The sequence below is a fragment of the Coregonus clupeaformis genome, chromosome 11 (genome assembly GCF_020615455.1).
Source record: "Coregonus clupeaformis isolate EN_2021a chromosome 11, ASM2061545v1, whole genome shotgun sequence".
Taxonomy (NCBI): domain Eukaryota; kingdom Metazoa; phylum Chordata; class Actinopteri; order Salmoniformes; family Salmonidae; genus Coregonus; species Coregonus clupeaformis.
This window is the reverse complement of record NC_059202.1, coordinates 6,329,243-6,349,464: the sequence shown is the minus strand read 5'-3', so window position 1 is coordinate 6,349,464 and position 20,222 is coordinate 6,329,243. Positions and strand designations below refer to the sequence as shown.

General features: G+C 43.3%; 1 protein-coding gene across 1 annotated transcript in view; it reads left to right on the top strand.

Annotated features, from left to right (window-relative positions):
• Window positions 1-20,222, top strand: part of LOC121576954 (bcl-2-like protein 13) — a 35,721-nt gene that overhangs the window by 12,012 nt on the left and 3,487 nt on the right. The window contains exons 3-6 of the mRNA XM_041890576.2: window positions 211-318; window positions 474-630; window positions 4,904-4,976; window positions 5,721-5,849. Coding sequence (XP_041746510.2) covers window positions 211-318; window positions 474-630; window positions 4,904-4,976; window positions 5,721-5,849 — 467 coding nt within the window. The remainder of the gene's footprint in view (window positions 1-210; window positions 319-473; window positions 631-4,903; window positions 4,977-5,720; window positions 5,850-20,222) is intronic.

The window sequence follows — 20,222 nt, the reverse complement described above, 5'->3', positions numbered from 1 at the left end:
TTTTTATTTTAGGTGCGATGTCCAGCTGTTTTTCTTGACACAAGACCATTCAATGGAAACGCAATTGTTGCATCTATTTTCTATGCAAATGTTCTAAATGTCGACAAAAAATCTCTGGAAAAGTTAATGGAAACATAGATAATGATGTAATTGATTCCAAATATGTCATGTGTGACTGTTAGTGTCATGTGATGTTGTGTTTCCTTCCAGGAGATGACCAGTATGCTGTGGACAGAGCGATGGAGAGAGAGAGGAACAGAGTGATGAAGGGACAGATAGAGGAAGAGCTGAGGCAACTGGAAGATGAGATCTCAGCCTGTAAGAGGAAGCCACACACACCAGATATTGTATGCCCTCACAACACAGACATGTCTGAGCATGCTAATAGTTGGGTCTTTCAGCCCTCATCACACTGTTCTTGTACAACTGGGTCTGGGACTGTCAAAGAAATGAATGAGTGTGTGTGTTTACAGCCTTCTCCAGTACAGGCTTCGACTGCCACATGTCTCCAGTGTTCAGCCCTGCCAACCCAGAGAGCTCCATCGAGGACTGCCTTGCTGCTCTGGGCGACCGGGTGGCCAGAGACCTGGACACACACCTGGCCTCCACTGTACACACACTCCTCAGTGCGTGAGTATCTGTTCTGCAGTGTACACCAATTACTTTATCTATGAATGGACAAAGCCATCGATCACGTGACACCATTCATTCCTATGTGAAGACTCGATAGCGCATTTGAAGCCAAGGAAGTTGGTTCAGATGGCATCTCATGTAGGTGATTTATGTAGACATAACATGCGCAGTTGGAGCTACTCCAGGAAGTGACGCTGCAGGCTAACTCAGTGCTACTCCTCTCGTTGAGTATCTCAAGCTAGAGGCTGAACAGGGTACTGCAGGCTGCCATTAGCTACTAAATTATCATAACTTATTCTGTGTGAGATTTTAAAATAAGCGGTTCAAGGACATACATCTGGTGTAATGGAAGCAATTATTGGTACCAGGATTGCCTTCTGTCTTTTTTATTTATGCGAAGATTGCCATTTTCCCATTCACTATAAAGGGGCTCCTGTTTTCTGCAAACAATGCCTGCAGTACCATGGTCGGCCTTGAACTTTGTGGCTTCAATGAGAGGGGGCAGTCGTTCTCTCCTGGTGTACACCCAGCCTAACATTCTCTCACTGTGTGTGTGTGTGTGCGCGCAGCATGTGCAGCAAGTTGTCGTGTTCACTGTTCACCCTTTAAGAGAACAGATTAGTAAACTCTGTGTATTGCTGTTTTCCCTACATTGTTGAAACCTATTGGTTTGGTAGTTTACCATTTTGGTTGAGAAAAGGCATGCGTTTCAGTGCCTTCAAGAGTCCTTGAATACAGTCAGCACAGCAGTGCCTGGGTAGGCTCATCAGCCAGAGCATGTGAGCGGAGTGGAGCGGGAGCAAGTGTGGAGCGCAAGCGGGCAGATTTTGGACAGAACCCAGAGCGGCATTTTTAAAAGGACGGAGCGTCGCCCTATGTCCCGCTCCAATTTCGCTCGCTCACACCACGAGTCTGAAGCATGCTCAAGCCTGACCCAGAATCCATCGGTTTAATTTAATTTGTCGTCCATGAATTTGTATTTTATAGAGCGAGAGGAGCAGCAGCAGCAACAAGAGAAAAGGGTTGAGGAATTCAAACGTTTCTTCACTGCACGCAAAGGCCCAACCATAACAAGGGAGAGAAAAAGAGAGCTGGATGTAGCATTAAAAAAAATTATTTACATGAACCGCTGATTAAAGGAGAACGCGAAGGGATGCAACACTTCACCGGCGCAGCTCCACCGGGCTAACCTCCTCCCTGGCACTGAAGAGGAGGATGAGGGACCACTAATGTAGAAACTATGATAAATCGGTACTTTACTGTGTCAAATTTACATCTGAGATGCTCCATTCACATGCTTCAGCTGGCGATCAAAGACACCGTTAACGAGCACGACAACATTAATAGGCTGTTAGTGAAAGCCGGGCACCTGGTGAAATGTGTACGCAAGAGCACCCTGAACACAGAGGAAACCGACCAATTAGGTGTCGGCCCCACAAATGCCTGCGCCACTCGATGGAGCAGCCAGCTGCGGATGATTCAGTCGTTCATCCGGTTGTTCCAAAAAGACCCGTTATGGCAAAACAAACTCAAGTCTGTTGCTAACATCACCCTGACTCAAGTACGGCAGCTGACGCACCTTGTCAGTGTGCTGACACCACTGGCAGACCTCACAGACAAAATGCAGAAGGAGCTGGGGAACCTGGGGATGATCCTCCCTGCTGTCACAGAAATCAAATCCCTGCTCACCGATGACACTCACGCTGCACTTCCAATGGGCATCGCTGCTTTTGCAGAAACATTGGCAAACAACGTGTCAATTCACTATGGAATATACTATACTGATAAACATCTCATTTTAGCATCAGTGTTAGATCCCCGTTTCAAGACAGAATGGTGCTAGCTGTGCCACTAGAGATCCTGGTTCGAATCCAGGCTCTGTCGTTGCCGGCCGCGACCGGGAGACCCATGGGGCGGCGCACAATTTGGCCCAGCGTCGTCCAGGGTAGGGGAGGGAATGGCCGGCAGGGATGTAGCTCAGTTGGTAGAGCATGGCGTTTGCAACGCCAGGGTTGTGGGTTCGATTCCCACGGGGGCCAGTATGAAAAATAAAAAAGTAATGTATGCACTCACTAACTGTAAGTAGCTCTGGATAAGAGCGTCTGCTAAATGACTAAAAATGTAAAAAAAATTATCAGAGAAGTCTATGCAACAAACTCGGGGAGATAAGGGTAGGCTGTGGTTTAAGCTAAAAAGTGAAATACATGCAGATTTTTTTTTTCCTTTTTTGGAGCGAGCGGGGGGGGTGATTTGAGTGGTGCGCGATGCAAACTGCGTTGAGCGATAATGAGCGGACTGGCCTGATGTGGCTTTGAGCGGGGGGAGCGGAGGGGTGAACAGCTCCGTGAGCGAGGAGCTGAGATTCTCACCACACCACTCCGCTCATATGCTCTACTGTAGGCCTGAACTCAAAGTCAAGGTTGAATTGATGGTGCCTTTCATACTGCCTTAGGGAAAGTGTTCCTGTCTAGCAATTTCAGAACAGCACATGGACCTTTTTTATAAAAGGTTGTATTACATGACTACTTCAAAGTATATTTTTAATCTGCGCTTTTAATGATGAAATGGATTCCAAGAAACACTCCTATAGGTTTAATCAATGACACCCAACCAGCCAGGGACGGCCTGTTCAATAGGGCGATATGGGCGACGCACTGCCAAACGGGAAAAGGAAGGGATTTTTTTTCTAATCAATTATATCACGGCAACAGTAGTTATCAGTGTTGTAATCTATACGTCTGATCTGCCACAGTGCCACACTGCCACTAAATGTCGAATCAGGCTAAAGTCGTGCTTCAAATGGCTCCACCCCCTTTTGGGGCGATTTCAGTCAGATTGAAAATCGCCCAGAACTTCTGTCATAGACTCCCCATGTAAAATCTATTTTTTCAAATTTCAGAGCCTTCAATACAATCTCAATGGGTGTCTGTGGGCTTGCACTTACGCGCTTTCGTCACATGAACGTAACTAAGAAAAGAGAGGGTAGCAGCGTCAATCAATTCACTACTACTATCAACATGGCTAGGCTTCAGTGCAACTCGATTGTGTCTTTGAAAGAATTTCCTTTTTGTCGGCGAACAAATGAAGATAAATTGGCAACGAAACAATTAGGACCTCCCAGACCAAATTTAATAATTCAACAGGTTTCTACTAAAGGGGGAAGTCCTACACCCGAGGATTTTCCAAAAAATGGTACGAACGAAAAAATAACATTGCCACTCAACTGGATGAGGGATACAGGCTAGCTGTCCGCCGCCACAACGATGAGGTTAGTGTTGATAATCACAAGTTTACTGGAGAACTGAGACCAAGTAGAGACTTTGGACAGGGTGGATATGGTTATATTGCGATATTGTCAATACAGTATATCGTAAAGTATCACTATGTAACTCGATTTCTTTCACCCCAATCCCTCAAATTAACGGTAAATAACTGAATTGTTTGCCCCACATTTAGCTAAGATGATTAGCTAGCCAGCTAAAATGTTTTATTTAGTTAGCAGTCGCATCTACAATAGTTTACTGTCAATAACATGTCTCCAAAATGACGTGGTGTCTCCAATTGTGTTGACATTTTACAATTGCGATGCGCATCCATGAGTATCCACTTTCTGTAGCTCAGCTGGTAGAGCACGGCGCTTGTAACGCCAAGGTAGTGGGTTCGATCCCCGGGACCACCCATACACAAAAATGTATGCACGCATGACTGTAAGTCGCTTTGGATAAAAGCGTCTGCTAAATGGCATATTATTATTATTATTATTATTATTATTCCAGCCTTGTGTAGGTCTCCAATTTTGTCCCTGACATCCTTGGAGAGCTCTTTGGTCTTGGCCATGGTGGAGAGTTTGGAATCTGATTGATTGATTGCTTCTGTGGACAGGTGTCTTTTATACAGGTAACAAGCTGAGATTAGGAGCACTCCCTGAGATCAGTCAATAAATGATTCTGGTATTGACTTATATGCTGCCCCTGTCTTCATGTTGTTGCTGGACATATCTTTTTAAAAATGTGTGTAGGTCACCTAAATCATCAGAAAAATTGCCCCTCCTGAGAATTTTTTCAGGAGCCGCCACTGCAACCAGCATATAGGCTACCATTTAATTTTCTAAAGTTACAGAAATGCAAGGACATTACTCATATCACTTAGGCTAGGAATGTGTGTCTAATGTATCTCAACCATATTTATAAACCAGCTCTCTGTGATGCATACATTTCTCAAGTTACTTTCAAGGTCACTGGTGAATGATCACTGTGTGTTCGTTTGGCAGCCCTTTGGACTACGAACGTTTCAGAGAAGCAGCACAAGATGTCTCCTGCCACACGCAGAGTGGCTGGACCAAGGTGAGGGATCTCTCTACTGTTCACCTGCCGTTACTGACTGACAACCTATTAGGACTAGTTAAGAAACAACCCATAAGCTCTTTCCCTAGCTCTTAGGCCTATGGTGTTTGCAGATCCTAAGGAATCTGATTAGGGCTGTGACTGTCATGGAATTTTGGAATGACGGTTATTTGTCAGCCAATTGACCGCGGTCACCATTTTTATAATCGTTTGAATAGCAAACAAGATGCACAGAGGCAACCGGAAGACTGGTTTGCTCCAACACCTTGCAGTAACAAGGAGCAACAAAGTTTCATCACTTTGTAAGAGTCCATGTTACCACAGAAATGGACTCAACTGTATGTCCCGCCTTCAGTCAGCTGTTTAGTCCACAACACAAAATTCTAAAACTGGCTAGTTTAGCCTCCTCTCTCCTTATATCGGCTGTTAGCTGTAAGCCAGACTACTTTGCTGCTTTTGGGTATAGTTTGTCGACTTGAATATGAAGTTGATTAAAAACGTTGGATTTTTTTTTTACGGTTATGATGATTATTTTATTTTCATGACTGTCTTCATCCATAATTGTCGGATACATTATTATACAATTACCGTGCCACCCCTAAATCTGATAAGCGTGGTGGAAGCTCCCCTTAGGCTTTTTGAAAGGCCTGGTGGAACCATCACCATTTTGCTTTTACCCCCATCCTGGTTCCTTTTGGGTAGGGTCTTGAACTGGGCCTAACACACTGCCCTCGCTGTCCCCAGGTGCTGGTGCCTTTGGTGCTGCTGCAGGCACTACAGGGAGAAGGACAGATCCTGGCTACTCTGCTTCCTCTGGGGGTCAATTTCCTGGAGGAGGCTGAGGCAGACTACATCATCCGGCAGGGAGGATGGGTGAGTGGACACTGGACAAGGGGAGAGGTGGTACAGATGGGGTGGATGGGACAGGGGGCTGGCCAATAATGAAGCACTTATTAATTTCTCATACAAAATTCAAGCAGATTAATGTTTCAGCCTTGACCTGTTGGCTGCTGTTTCTTTTCACAACACAGTATAGCCAGAGGAGGGCGCCGGAGATCCACTGTACATGGTTGGCTGTAAGGGCATTCAGTCATTGTTGAGAGGCTGGCTATAAGGGCATTTTTAAAGAAGGAACGAGAAAGGGAGAGAGGGAGACACTCTTCTTAATTTACCTTTCACTTACTTAGGTAATGCAGCTAATTTAGCCTACTCAACAACTTGACTCATACAGAGAGGAATGCTATTTATGTTAGCTAGCAGGCTAAGGCTATCCAACACTGCAACTCTTCCAAGTCAAGGTAAGTGTTCGGCAGTGGTGGAAAAAGTGTCATACTTGAGTAAAAGTAAAGATACCTTAATAGAAAATTACTCAAGTAAAAGTGAAAGTCACCCAGTAAAATACTACTTGAGAAAGTATAAAATTATTTGGTTTTAAATATACTTAAGTATATTTTAGCAATTACATTTACTTTTGATACTTAAGTATCAAAAGTACAGTACCAGTCAAAAGTTTGGACACTCATTCAAGGGTTTTTCTTTATTTTTACTATTTTCTACATTATAGAATAATAGTGAAGACATCGAAACTATGAAATAACACATGGAATGATGTAGTAACCAAAAAAGTGTTAAACAAATCAAAGTATATTTTAGATACTTCATAGTAGCCACCCTTTGCCTTGATGATAGCTTGGCATTCTCTCAACCAGCTTCATGAGGTAGTCACCTTTCTACAATGTAAAAAATAAAGAAACTCTGGAATGAGTAGGTGTGTCCAAACGTTTGACTGGTACTGTAAAAGTGTAAATCATTTCACATTCCTTATATTAAGCAAACCAGACGGCACGATTTTCTTGTTTTAATTTACGGATAGCCAGGGACACACTCCAACACTCAGGCATAATTTATAAACAAAGCATTTGTGTTAAGTGACTCTGCCAGACAAGAGGCAGTAGGGATGACCAGGAATGTTCTCTTGATGTGTGTGAATTGGACCATTTTCCTGTCCTGCTAAGCATTCAAAATGTAACAAGTACTTTTGGGAAAATGTATGGAGTAAAAAGTACACTTATTTTCATTAAGAATGTAGTGAAAGTTGTCAAATATAAATAGTAAAGTACAGATACCCCAAAAAATACTTAAGTAAAAATACTTTTAAAGTACTACTTAAGTACTTTACGCCACTGGCTTTCGGTTTTATTAATGTATTGCCACCGAGGCCTGCTGGTGTATCTGTTAAACTGCTTGCTGTGCACTGTACTGCGTGATCGTACACTTGGATTGTGGGTTTACTAACGTGTTAGTTCTACTTTTGTTGACTATAACATTAATATGGTGACAACAATGTAGGCTGTGTAGTGGTTAGCGGTTATGGTAGGAAGGTTTGGCTTGGAGAGGTTTTTCACCTGGTCAGAGACAGCTGTTGTGTTGTGCACTGAAGTCCACCGGCAAAGGGAAAAGGTGAGAGGAGGAGAGCCCGTAGAAGGAATTATACAGCAAGCAAAGTGAAGATGCTGTATGTGGCTGCTATGAAAGTGAACTGTGTGGTCAGGGGTGTATTCATTCCTCTGATTCTGTTGCAAAACGGAAACGAACGAAACGGGGAGGGACCAAAGTGAATTTCTCCAATAGAAACAGAACGGAACATTTTGCAACTGTTGGGACTAATGATTACACCCAATGTCGGCTAGATGCAGGCAGGAGTTTGCAAGTCGGTATTGAAAGTGTCACTGTCTGTCATCTTGATTACTCCAATTTGTCTCAACCTCTGCACCTACGTTATAAACGTTCATTTGTAGGCTAGGTTGTAGCTACCTCATGATGGGTATAGGGAAAATGTGTGTATCATGTAGTGGCCTAAACCTATCGATTGTTACATTGAGCTGGGTGAATGGAATATGAATGAGTCATCCAATGTGCTCTAATGGAAATGATGCCATGCTAATTTAAATAAATCGTCCTCCCTTATCTTAAACGCCACCTACCGCCACTGAACTGGACATGTAGAACAAGTCGTTCTGCTGTCAGTACAGATACTGTGCAGTGTATTCATTACCGTAACAAGCCCTAGGGAAAAGAAAAACACACAGAAATTGCTTGATCAGGCATGACTGTAAAGTGCTAAAAGGGACACATGGGTTGAGTACAACTGAATGAAAAGCAGAGCCAGGCCCATGACCTAACCATGTGAATCTCACCAAGACTGTGCTTGACTTGTGGAGAGAATAATCATTGTTGTGGGGCAGTAAAGGGATAACATACCATGACCATCTCTGATACATCATCCCTGACTCACTTCTGCTCGTATCACATTATGACTGGATCCAATCCATTGTTTATGTGCTCAGTCCCTTGGCCACACTAACAAGGCCACATTCCCACTGTTATGTCAGGGATGGACCATAGGCTAGGGCTGGGACAGCAGGGGGAGGGAGAGAGTGAAATAGAGAGGGCGGGGTGGGTATGACACGCCAGTGAGAACTCCTGTGAAGTTCAAGCTCCATTACTGTGACAGCGGTGTGTGGGTTCACTTCCCCCTTCTTTCTCTCCACTCCTCCCTTTCTCTCTCTCTCTCTTTTTGGACTCTTTCTGGGCTTCTGACCTTGCTCAGGGAAGCACTTACTGTATAGTTGCTGGGTTACAGTCAGGTAGGTCAATTATCTTGTTTTTTGGTGGTGCGTGTGTTGGTGCGCGTTTGTATAGGTGACTGTGTGAGAACATTGATCGTAGTTTAGTAAGAGACTGTCGGTCGCTGTTTGGGGGGATTGAAGAACTCTGGACCGCAGGGAAGGGCTTGCGTCTCTGAATCTGGTTTTAGCCGTGTGGTGAAGTGTATGGATATCTGAGTTGACAGTTTAAAAAAAAAAAAAAAAACACAGTGGCTAGAACACAATAATCCCCAAGGTCCTCTATGACTGAGCACTTGGAGGGAAGATTCTGTGCATTTTTCTGTTCTATCTATTGTGCACCATTTACAACCAAGTGGAAATCCCGAACTGCCTCATGGGTTTATCGCTTATTGAGCGATTTTGATTGGTTGTAGTTATCACTGTAAATCTGATGGGAGGCAGATTGATTTAGATGACGGGTACGTCGTGCCATCCTCGTGATAGTGGTCCCTCCTGCTGTGTTTGGTGGCTCTGACGATGACCATGCCTTTTTGTTTAATTACATTAGGAAACAAAAAGGATTATGACCCCAATGTCGTGTTCACTTCATTGGACAACAAGACCAGCATCTCTTAAATCCGACCCGGCCATAGGAATGGGGGGAAGATGAGTAAGCAAGGGAAATGCAATACACTAGGGAGACATTTTGAATAAGGACCGCTTCTGACACAAAATAGACTAGCATGGGTATGACTGCATTTGAACCTGTTCACTATGAATGGTTTGGGTCTGTGACATACTGTAACTGTGTGAGAGCCTAATACCCTATGTAGCTAGTCTAAGAGTGAGGGGTGTGTCTGTATTAAACTTGGCTGGTGGAAAGGTCATTATCTGAACTTTGTCCTTGAGAACACCCCTACACACCCTCTCCCTCGTCTCTCTCTATTTCTAGCCCTGTCCTTCAGACAGCACTGACTGCTGTCCTTCAGCACGACAGTGAAAACTGCTGCGTGTGTTCTGACGGGGCCCTTCAGACATGATGTATTACAGACGTTGTCATGGGTGATACAACTCCTGTCGCTAGGAAGTGACCGGACAAAGGGTGTCTCTGACACCTTGTCTAAGGTTGTCTGGGAGAGGAAGGCTAACATTTTTAGAAAATGAATGGTGTAATATTAGTTTCATTTTGGTGTGTCCCTCAGAAACTGCTCGTGACAAGTGTGCTTATGTTGCTCTCTCAAATTGCGCTTGACACCTCAGTTGCTGCGCACAATAGTAAAGTTACTTGCTAAAAGGCCACAAACTGGGCAGCTTAGTCAGGCAAATGCCCATATACTTTAAAATATAATGAATTTCGGTTGCCTCAAACACGGGCACAAATCATATTTGGGGGGGAGGAGGTGCTGAGCGTGTTCTGGTCTGTCTGGGACGCGTCCTTGGCCATGTTACGTAAGAGAAATGTCTCTGCTGCTGGGGTGGAATGCTGAGTGCATCTCTTTGTCTTGTGGCGACGGGCTCTGCTGCAGAGCAGAGGAAATAATCCTCAGAAAAATCACCAGAGGCCAGATTGGCCTACTTATAGTTATAGCCTCCCAGAGCAGTGCCACCTTTGTCAACTGCTAACAGCAGAACCCAGGTCAGATCCCCACTGGAGGATGGTCAGTTCTACTCGCTTCACACCGTTGGTCAGGGCATCACTGCTAATGGCTGAACCCAGGTCAGTGTCTACTGCTGCTGCCTGATGCAACCTGCGTCACATACACTGACACAGCGAGAGCAACACAACCTTTGGTGCTGGACATCTGGTCTCAAGGTCCTCTGTCGGATGCTCCGAGGCCAAGCACAGTCCCGCCATCTGGCTGTTACCAGGCTCTCTTGTTGAAGCCCTTCTCGTAGATTAGGAAAAACAGGTCATTTTAGTGACGTGTTAATTTGTAGAAGACGAGAAGTCATTCATCCATGTGGCTGTTCCCATCAGGCCAGCTGCTTCACATTAACCCTCCTGAATGGCTTTGATCCTGGATAAACCTGGGGTTACAGTGCCTTGCAAAAGTATACATCCCCCTTGGCGTTTTTCCTATTTTGTTGCATTACAACCTGTAATTTTAAATTGATTTTTATTTGGATTTAATGAAATGGACATACACAAAATAGTCCAAATTGGTGAAGTGAAATAAAAAAAATAACTTGTTTTAAAATAAATCAAAAAAATTAATAACGGAAAAGTGGTGCATATGTATTCACCCCCTTTGCTATGAAGCCCCTAAATAAGATCTAGTGCAACCAATTACCTTCAGAAGTCACATAATTAGTTAAATAAAGTCCACCTGTGTGCAATCTAAGTGTCACATGATCTGTCACATGATCTCAGTATATATAGAACTGTTCTGAAAGGCCCCAGTGTCTGCAACACCACTAAGCAAGGGGCACCACCAAGCAAGCGGAACCATGAAGACCAAGGAGCTCTCCAAACAGGTCAAGGACAAAGTTGAGGAGAAGTACAGATCAGGGTTGGGTTCTAAAAAAATATCAAACTTTGAACATCCCACGGAGCACCATTTTTAAATCCATTATTAAAAAATTGAAAGAATATGGCACCACAACAAACCTGCCAAGAGCGGGCCGCCCACCAAAACTAACGGACCAGGCAAGGAGGGCATTAATCAGAGGCAACAAAGAGACCAAAGTTAACCCTGAAGGAACTGCAAAGTATCTGTCCATAGGACCACTTTAAGCCTTACACTCCACAGAGCTGGGCGTTTTATGGAAGAGTGGCCAGAAAAAAGCCATTGCTTAAAGAAAAATAAAAGCAAACACGTTTGGTGTTCGCCAAAAGGCATGTTGGAGACTCCCCAAACATATGGAAGAAAGTACTCTGGTCAGATGAGACTAAAATTGAGCTTTTTGGCCATCAAGGATAAAGCTATGTCTGGCGCAAACCCAACACCTCTCATCACCCCGAGAACATAATCTCCACAGTGCAGCATGGTGGTTGCAACGTCATGCTGTAGGAATGTTTTTCATCGGCAGGGACTGGGAAACTGGTCAGAATTGAAGGAATGGTGGATGGCGCTAAATACAGGGAAATTCTTAAGGGAAACCTGTTTCAGTCTTCCAGAGATTTGAGACTGGGATGGAGGTTCACCTTCCAGCAGGACAATGACCCTAAGCATACTGCTAAAGCAACACTCAAGTGGTTTAAGGGGAAACATTTAAATGTCTTGGAATGGCCTAGTCAAAGCCCAGACCTCAATCCAATTGAGGATCTGTGGTATGACTTAAAGATTGCTGTACACCAGCGGAACCCATCCAACTTGAAGGAGCTGGAGCAGTTTTGCCTTGAAGAATGGGCAAAAATCCCAGTGGCTAGATGTGCCAACCTTTTTATAGAGACATACCCCAAGAGACTTGCAGCTGTAATTGCTGCAAAAGGTGGCTCTACAAAGTATTGACTTTGGGGGAGGTGAATAGTTATGCACGCTCAAGTTCTGTTTTTTTGGTCTTGTTTGTTTCACCAAAAATATTTTGCATCTTCAAAGTGGTAGGCATGTAAATCAAATGATACAAACCCCCCCAAAATAATTTTAATTCCAGGTTGTAAGGCAACAAAATAGGAAAAATACCAAGGGGGGTGAATACTTTCGCAAGCCACTGTATAGGCCTACACCCAGCTGCAGCCAATCTAACACAAGAAAGGCCATTCCTCTTGGGGGCAGCTGGATCCTTTTTATAATTTTTTATGAAAGCTACTTCCTAAAAGTGTACATGATGTCTTACTCCTTTGACACGGTAGGTTAGAATAGCTTCATTGCTCTTTAGTGGTAGTGGATTAATTGGATGAGGGAGGAGTGATGGGATTAGGGGCATTAATAAAGGTGGAATCCTGACTGGGGGATGTAATTATGTCACTGACAACTCTCTTGGGCAGCTATATTGAATGATCAGTTGATTAGTGAATGGCCATTTATGTTACTGTGTCCAATGGTCCCTCCTGGCAGTCAATCCACTTTGACGGCACTTCATAGCAGCACACGACACTAATTGAGAGGAATTGTTAGGATGGGGCCCTCGGGCTGAAACAGACTTTATGGCATTATAGGTTAAATGTAAATGTAAGATTCTGTTTCTCAGAAACAACTGAGGAGACAGAGGAAGGTTAGACAGCTCTGGGCTGGCTGGCTGGTTCAGCATGGAGCCTGATGTCAGCATGAATCCCTCAATGTCTGACTACCAGGAACTCTTCTGTTAATGTTATGTTACATATGCAGTCTTTACAGTATCAGGTTATCTGCAGAACACCCAGACCAGTGTCCATGGACTTAATGGCAAATCTGTACACACCATTGTAGGCTAAGCATTAAAGGTCCAATGCAGTTGTTTTTTTAAATCTCGATATCAAATTTCTGGGTAACAATTAAGTACCTTACTAGCTAAGTTTCCATCCAATTGGTGACAGATATTTATGCAAATAGTCTAAAATCTGCATAAAAATGTGCCTTTTCCCACCAGAGATGTTTCCATCAAATTGACTTGTTGCAGATTAAAGGCTGTGCGTGATGAGGTAGTGCACATAAAAATAACTTTTGCGGTTAAATTGTACAGAATAAAAAAGTACAGATTTAAATGGGTTTCCATCGCATTTTCAGCTCTACTGATGGTTTTCTCACCCAAAATGTTGCGTTACGTAGCGAGTTTGCCCACTCTGGTGCTGTATCCACGCGCTGTTGGCTAGAGCTTGCGTATAGCCTACATGATGAGATTATTATGGACAAAAGAGAGATTTATTTGTCAAACAGAAGCCAATCATCGTTGATCACGTCACCAGAATAAGACCCTCGATATTTATTGGTAAGGAGCATCAACATCACCTTGCACTTTCACCACCCTGTCAAGTTCATCATGACTTATTTAATCTGTAGCCTAATAAACTGCATGCTTTCCCGATGGACGAGTCGTAGTGGGAGGACCACACATGTCAACGCGTGATTCCAAGTTTACGTCGATATAATATTTGTGCATAAGTGTTCTACCATTTCTCTCGCATAATTCATTTTACTGACACAAAAAGGTCCCACCTTGTCTAGCGTGTTTTGTTGACATTTGGAGAGCTTACCGAAACATTTTCTGTTTCCATCAGGCCTGTCATTACATTTTTATTCAACATGTACTTTACTCGCATAAAAAGGTGGGTGGGGAAACCTGGTTATTGTGATTTTGTTTTCAGTTAAAATGGTCAAAAATTAATAAAAATAGCTTATTTAATAAAGGGCAATTTCTCAAGCAAGAATTTTGTTAGGACTGTCTGGGATTGGTCGGAGTAGGGAGGGGAAAAACTAGCTGCTATTGGCAGATTTAGAACTCTTTTTCTTATTGGTCTATAAACTAATTTACCGCCTAGTGATATCACCAGGCAGGCCAAAACTCCATCACACTGACATTTCAGGCAGTCTTTTCAAACGGGTATTGCACTAAAAGGGCATAACCATTTTCACAGCATTATTCAAACCTGTGTGGGCATGTACAAAACATTAGGAACACCTTCTCTTTCCATGACAGACTGATCAGGTGAATCCAGGTGAAAGCCAGGGGTGCAATTGCATTTTTGTCCCCCACAGTTTTATCATTGGAATGTGATACAAAACGAGGCAACAGTGTGCTTTAGGACCATGCGGATGCCTCTGAGCGGTTGGGTAGGCTGTTTGGAGTGTTTATCTGACTGGATAAAAAATTGAGTCTGTCAAGAGCTGCAACGCTGCAGGGTTTTTCACACTCAACAGTTTCCCGTGTGTATCAAGAATGGTCCACCACCCAAAGGATATCCAGCCAACTTGACAGAACTGTGGGAAGCATAGGCGTCAACATGGGCCAGCATCCCTGTGGATGCTTTTGACACCTTGTAGAGTCCATGCTCTGGTGATTTTAGGCTGTTCTGAGGGCAAAAGGGGGTGCAACTCAATATTAGGAAGGTGTTCCTCATGTTTTGTATACTGTGTGTGTGTATATAAAACACAGGAAAATCACGTGTTTGACTGTACTGGGCCTTTTTAACATTGAATAAGAGGACAAAAACCAATGATCCTTTCACAATATCTTATGGAGCAAAGAAAAACAAGTGAAACAAAGTCAGCCAGTCTGTAACATGACTTGAGTTCCCAGTTCTAATATTTGTGTTGGTGAAGAGCTGTGGCATGTTTAGTTGGCAGGCAGCAAGTCACATGTGACTGAGACCCTGCTGGGAGAAGAGGGGGGGATGTGTGTTTACACAAACTACCAGCTCTGATTCAAGTGATGCAGGCTTCCAAGTCTTGACTAGAAGGATCTCATACAGTATATTAGATGAGGCTGTACATGTGATACTAGTGTGGGGATGAAATATTGCCCTTCACTGGTGATCAAAAATAACATCGGAGAGTGTTGGGCCAGTAACTGAAAGATCTCTGGTTCGAATCCCCGAGCTGACTAGGTGAAAGATCTCTGTGCCCTTGAGCAAGGCACTTAACCCCAATTGCTCCTGTAAGTCTCTCTGGAGAAGAGCGTCTGTGAAATGACTAAAATGTAAATGTAATGCCTATGTAATCTCTAATCACTCACAACCTCACTGTACCTTGACTGTGTTAAGGCTGTGGTAACTGTTCATAGGTGCAGTGGAGCCTAGTGTCATACCTGAGATTAGGTTTAACAGTGTGTGTGGCGGTATCACTCCCCTCATTGTTTGTACAGGGGTTTTAACACAGCATTGTTGAGTGGTACATAGTGCCTTCAGAAAGTATTCACACCCCTTGATGTATTGTACACCTATTGGTAGATTGGTAAAAAATAAAACGGCAGACTTTTTGAATATTCCTTTGAACATGGTGAAGTTATTAATTACACTTTGTATGGGTTATCAATACACCCAGTCACTCACTACAAAGATACAGGTGTCCTTCCTAGCTCAGTTGACAGAGAGGAAGGAAACAGCTCAGGGATTTCACCATGAGGCCAATTATGATTTTTATATGGCTGTGATCGAAAACTGAGGATGGCTCAACAACATTGTAGTTACTCCACAATAATAACCTAAACGACGGAGTGAAAAGAATCAAGCCTGTACAGAATAACAAATATTCCAAAACATGTGTCCTGTTTGCAATAAGGCAGAACTAAAGTAATACTGCAAAAAAATTGGCAAATTAACTTTTTGTCCTGAATACAAAGCATTATGTTGGGGGCAAATCCAGCACAACACGTCACTGAGTACCACGCTTCATATTTTCCAGCATGGTGGTGGCATCATGTTATGGGTATGCTTGTCATCGGCAAGCATACACATAACATATAATAAAAGGAATAGAGCTAAGCACAGTCCTAGAGGAAAACCTGGTTGTATGCTTTCCAACACACTGGGCGACAAATCCACCTTTTCAGCAGGACAATAACCTAAAACGCAAAACCAGTGGAGTTACTTTCCAAGACGACATTGAATGTTCCTGAGTGGCCTAGTTACAGTTTTGACTTAAATCGGCTTGAAAAGGATAATGTGCAAATATTGTAAATATTGACTTACCCAGAAAGACTCACAGCTGTAACCGCTGCCAAAAGTGATTCTAACATGTATTGACTCAGGGGGTTGAATACTTATCTAATCAAAATATATTAGTGTTTGATTTTCCATTTAATAAACACATTTTTAAAAGTATTTTGTGTAGATTGTTGACAAAAAATGACAATTAAATCAATTTTAATCGCACTTTGTAACACAACAAAAATGTGAAATAAGTCAAGGAGTGTGAATACTTTCTGAAGGCACTGTAGTTTGGGAAGAGCTGTTCCTGTGTGGGGCTGCCTGACTTCCTCTCAGAGGAACAGTGTACAGTTTGTCTTTCTGTGTGTGTGTCCCGCAGCAAGGGTGGAGAGCTTTGTAACACGCCTGACAACAGCTCACAATACCTCAAAAGTCTGCTGTACAACAGCGACTGTTTTTTTTTTTCAACTTGGTGCGTGTGAAGTTATTGGAAGGTGCTGAAGAATATAGGTGTTTTCACACAGGGAGTGAAGCTATAAGGACTACAGGTGAGGATATCTCAGGTTTGGTGTTTATTTTCATATGAAGTAGCCTAAATATCTAGATTTTATTTCACTTTGATTATCTGCTTATGCTCTGTCCTAGTGAGTTAAAGAACCACAGATTTTCGCTTTTAGTAATCTCAAGTTTTCAATGTTTTTAGCTGCTAGCTACTGAATAATTGGTGGTCTACTTAGCCTGCTGATGGAGATGGCTTTTATTAGTGCTTTACCATATGTTCTTTTGAGAACATCATAAAAATAATAAATAGTTATATGGCTTTAGTAACTGGGTGAGGGTCTACTGCTGATTATTTCATTTTGACGTAATTTGCCTAAAGACCCAATGCTTGTTACGCCCAGATGGAGACCTATTAATGTGGCCCTAACACATGGCTGCCCTTCTTTATCCAACCACTGAAACCTCTGCCCAGAGAGGAGGGTTTTTAGAAAAATGATGTAAACCACTCTCCCACACACAAATCTGCTTACACCCAGAGAGTGAATGTTAGGAAGGGTTGGCATTAGTTTTAATCCCCTGCCTGGCCTCCCGGGATGCAGCCTGGCCTCTGAGAGAATGTCCTTGTAAGGAGAATAACCTTCATTCAGGCCATAGGCCCATAGCTCAAACAACTGTATTTTACATAGATACAGTATAGGCCCCATTTTAGTTAGGAAAATGTTCTGTGAGTTCGATGCAAATAAGTAGTCATTTGCAAGCCTGTTTGAATGGAAGATAAGTGTATCAGAGCAGTTATTTAGCCTGCCTGAATGAACCGTAACAGTTTTGACCTTATCTTTTCATGAGGGAGATGTGGATTAGGCTGAGTCAGTTAGTGCTGTCAGGTCCACGGCACCCTGCTACCCCTACTGTGCTCTGGGAATTCAGTCTGAGCTCTGAGGCAGCCATTTTCACACCGTCTGACACGCGATGCAGCCACCTTAAGTGCTTATGTTAAAGCTTCCTACACAAAGATGTCCCTTTTTTATGAAATGTGCCTGAATAGCCTCCTACTAACATACCTACCGAGGCACATATTGACATCTAAAAACATACAGTGCATTCGGAAAGTATTCAGACCCCTTGACGTTTTCCACAATTTGATACGTTACAGCCTTATTCTAAAATGGATGAAATAGTTGTTTTCCCCTCATCTACAATCTATACACTACCCAATAATGAAAAAGCAAAAAAAAGGTTTTTAGAAATCGTTGGCAAAAAAAACTGAAATAGCACATTTACATAAGTATTCAGACCCTTTACTCAGCACTTTGACGTACCTTTGGCAGCGATTACAGCCTCAAGTCTTCTTGGGTATAACGCTAAAAGCTTGGCACACCTGTATTTGGGGAGTTTCTCCCATTCTTCTCTGCAGATCCTCTCAAGCTCTGTCAGGTTGGATGGGGAGCGTTGCTGCACAGCTATTTTCAGGTCTCTCCAGAGATGTTCGATCAGGTTTAGGTCCAGGCTCTGGCTGGGCCACTCAAAGACATTCAGAGACTTGTCCCGAAGCCACTCCTGCGTTGTCTTGGCTGTGTGCTTAGGGCCGTTGTCCTGTTGGAAGGTGAACCTTCGCCCCAATCTGAGGTCCTGAGTGCTCTGGAGCAGGTTTTCATCAAGGATCTCTCTGTACTTTGCTCTGTTCATCTTTCCCTTGATCCCGACTAGTCTCCCAGTCCCTGCCGCTGAAAAACCTCCCCAATAATGCTGCCACCACCATGCTTCACTGTTTCCTCCAGAGGTGATGCTTGGCATACAGGCCAAAGAGTTCAATCCTGGTTTCATCAGACCATATAATCTTTTTTTCTCATGGTCTGAGAGTCATTTAGGTGCTTTTTGGCGAACTCCAAGCGGTCTGTCATGTGCCTTTTTTGCGGAAGAGTGGCTTCTGTCTGGCCACTACCATAAAGCCCTGATTGCTGGAGTGCTGCAGAGATGGTTCTCCCATCTCCACAAAGGAACGCTGGAGCTCTGTCAGTGACCATCGGGTTCTTGGTCACCTCCCTGACCAAGGCCCTTCTCCCCCGATTGCTCAGTTTGGCCGGGCGGCCAGCTCTAGGAGTCTTGGTGGTTCCAAACTTCTTCCATTTACGAATGATGGAGGCCACTGTGTTCTTGGGGACCTTCAATGCTACAGAAATGTTTTGGTACGCTTCCTCAGATCTGTGCCTCGACACAATCCTGTCTCGGAGCTCTACGGACAATTCCTTCAACCTCATGGCTTGGTTTTTGCTCTGACGTGCACTGTCAATTGTGGGACCTTATATAGACAGGTGTGTGCCTTTCCAAATCATGTCCAATCAATTGCATTTACCACAGGTGGACTCCAAGTTGTAGAAACATATCAAGGATAATCAATGGAAACAGGTGGACCTGAGCTCAATTTCGAGTCTCATAGCAAAGGGTCTGAATACTTATGTAAATAAGGTATTTCAGTTTTATTTTATAAATTTGCAAACATTTCTAAACACCTGTTCGCTTTGTCATTTATGTATAGATTGATGATGAAAATAAATAATTGTATCCATTTTAGAATAAGGCTGTAACAAAAAGTCAAGGGGTCTGAATACTTTCCGAATGCACTGTATAGGCCTAAATGGAAGTATTGGAGCAGTGGCCCGCGGGTGGTTTTATTTGGCCCCAAGTTTTCTGAGCAAAATAAATACTGTAAAAACACCAGGAAATCAGCTCCAAGTGATTTTAATTTGGGAAATCTGTTCCCAAGTATTTCCACGCATGATAGAAGAGACACGTGATCATTTAGCAGACGCTCTTATCCAGAGCGACTTACAGTTAGTGAGTGCATACATTTTCATACTGCCCCCCCGTGGGAAACGAACCCACAACCCTGGCGTTGCAAGCGCCATGCTCTACCAACTGAGCTACAAGCAAGGTTTGAAATGATATTTTAGTCAAATATTATATCTGTTTGGGCTCCTTGCGGTCAATTTGCAGTTTACAAATGATTTCTAGTTATGTTCCGGCCCCCCGACCATCCGCTCAAGAAGAAATCGGCCCGCGGCTGAATCTAGTTGAGCATCCCTACTCTACAGCCATAAGGACTGATAGATTAGATTCCATCAGGCTTCTGACCCAGTTGTTAGTTCCCATCCACACACCACTAGGTGGTATGAAAGCCATAGCATCACGAGCATTGTAGAGAACAATATACAAATAACAAGAGACCAAAGAAAAGTCAATAATAAATACCAACATTTATATTACACTATAGACAAGTTACATTTTGACATACTGTAGACACTGCTTTGATCATTTGCTATTTATACCACAAGAAGAGATTATGCATACAAACAAAAACCTGTGTCACAATAGCTTGGTTGGGAGTATATATCATTACCACCTGTGTTTTTGATTGTTTTCAAGCTTGTTCCCATTGCCCTATATTCAGTCACCTAAGAGCAGCTACGGACCTGCAGCTCTCTGAGGAGACCTTTTTAGAAGTCTCTGTCACCTCTATCAGAATTATTTGAAGTCCCAGTGAATAGTAGATGCACCTGTTCTAAAGAGGTTTTACTCTAGGCGATCCCTCCCACGGGCTATGGCCCTTTGTCAAGACCAGGGTAGGGGCATACA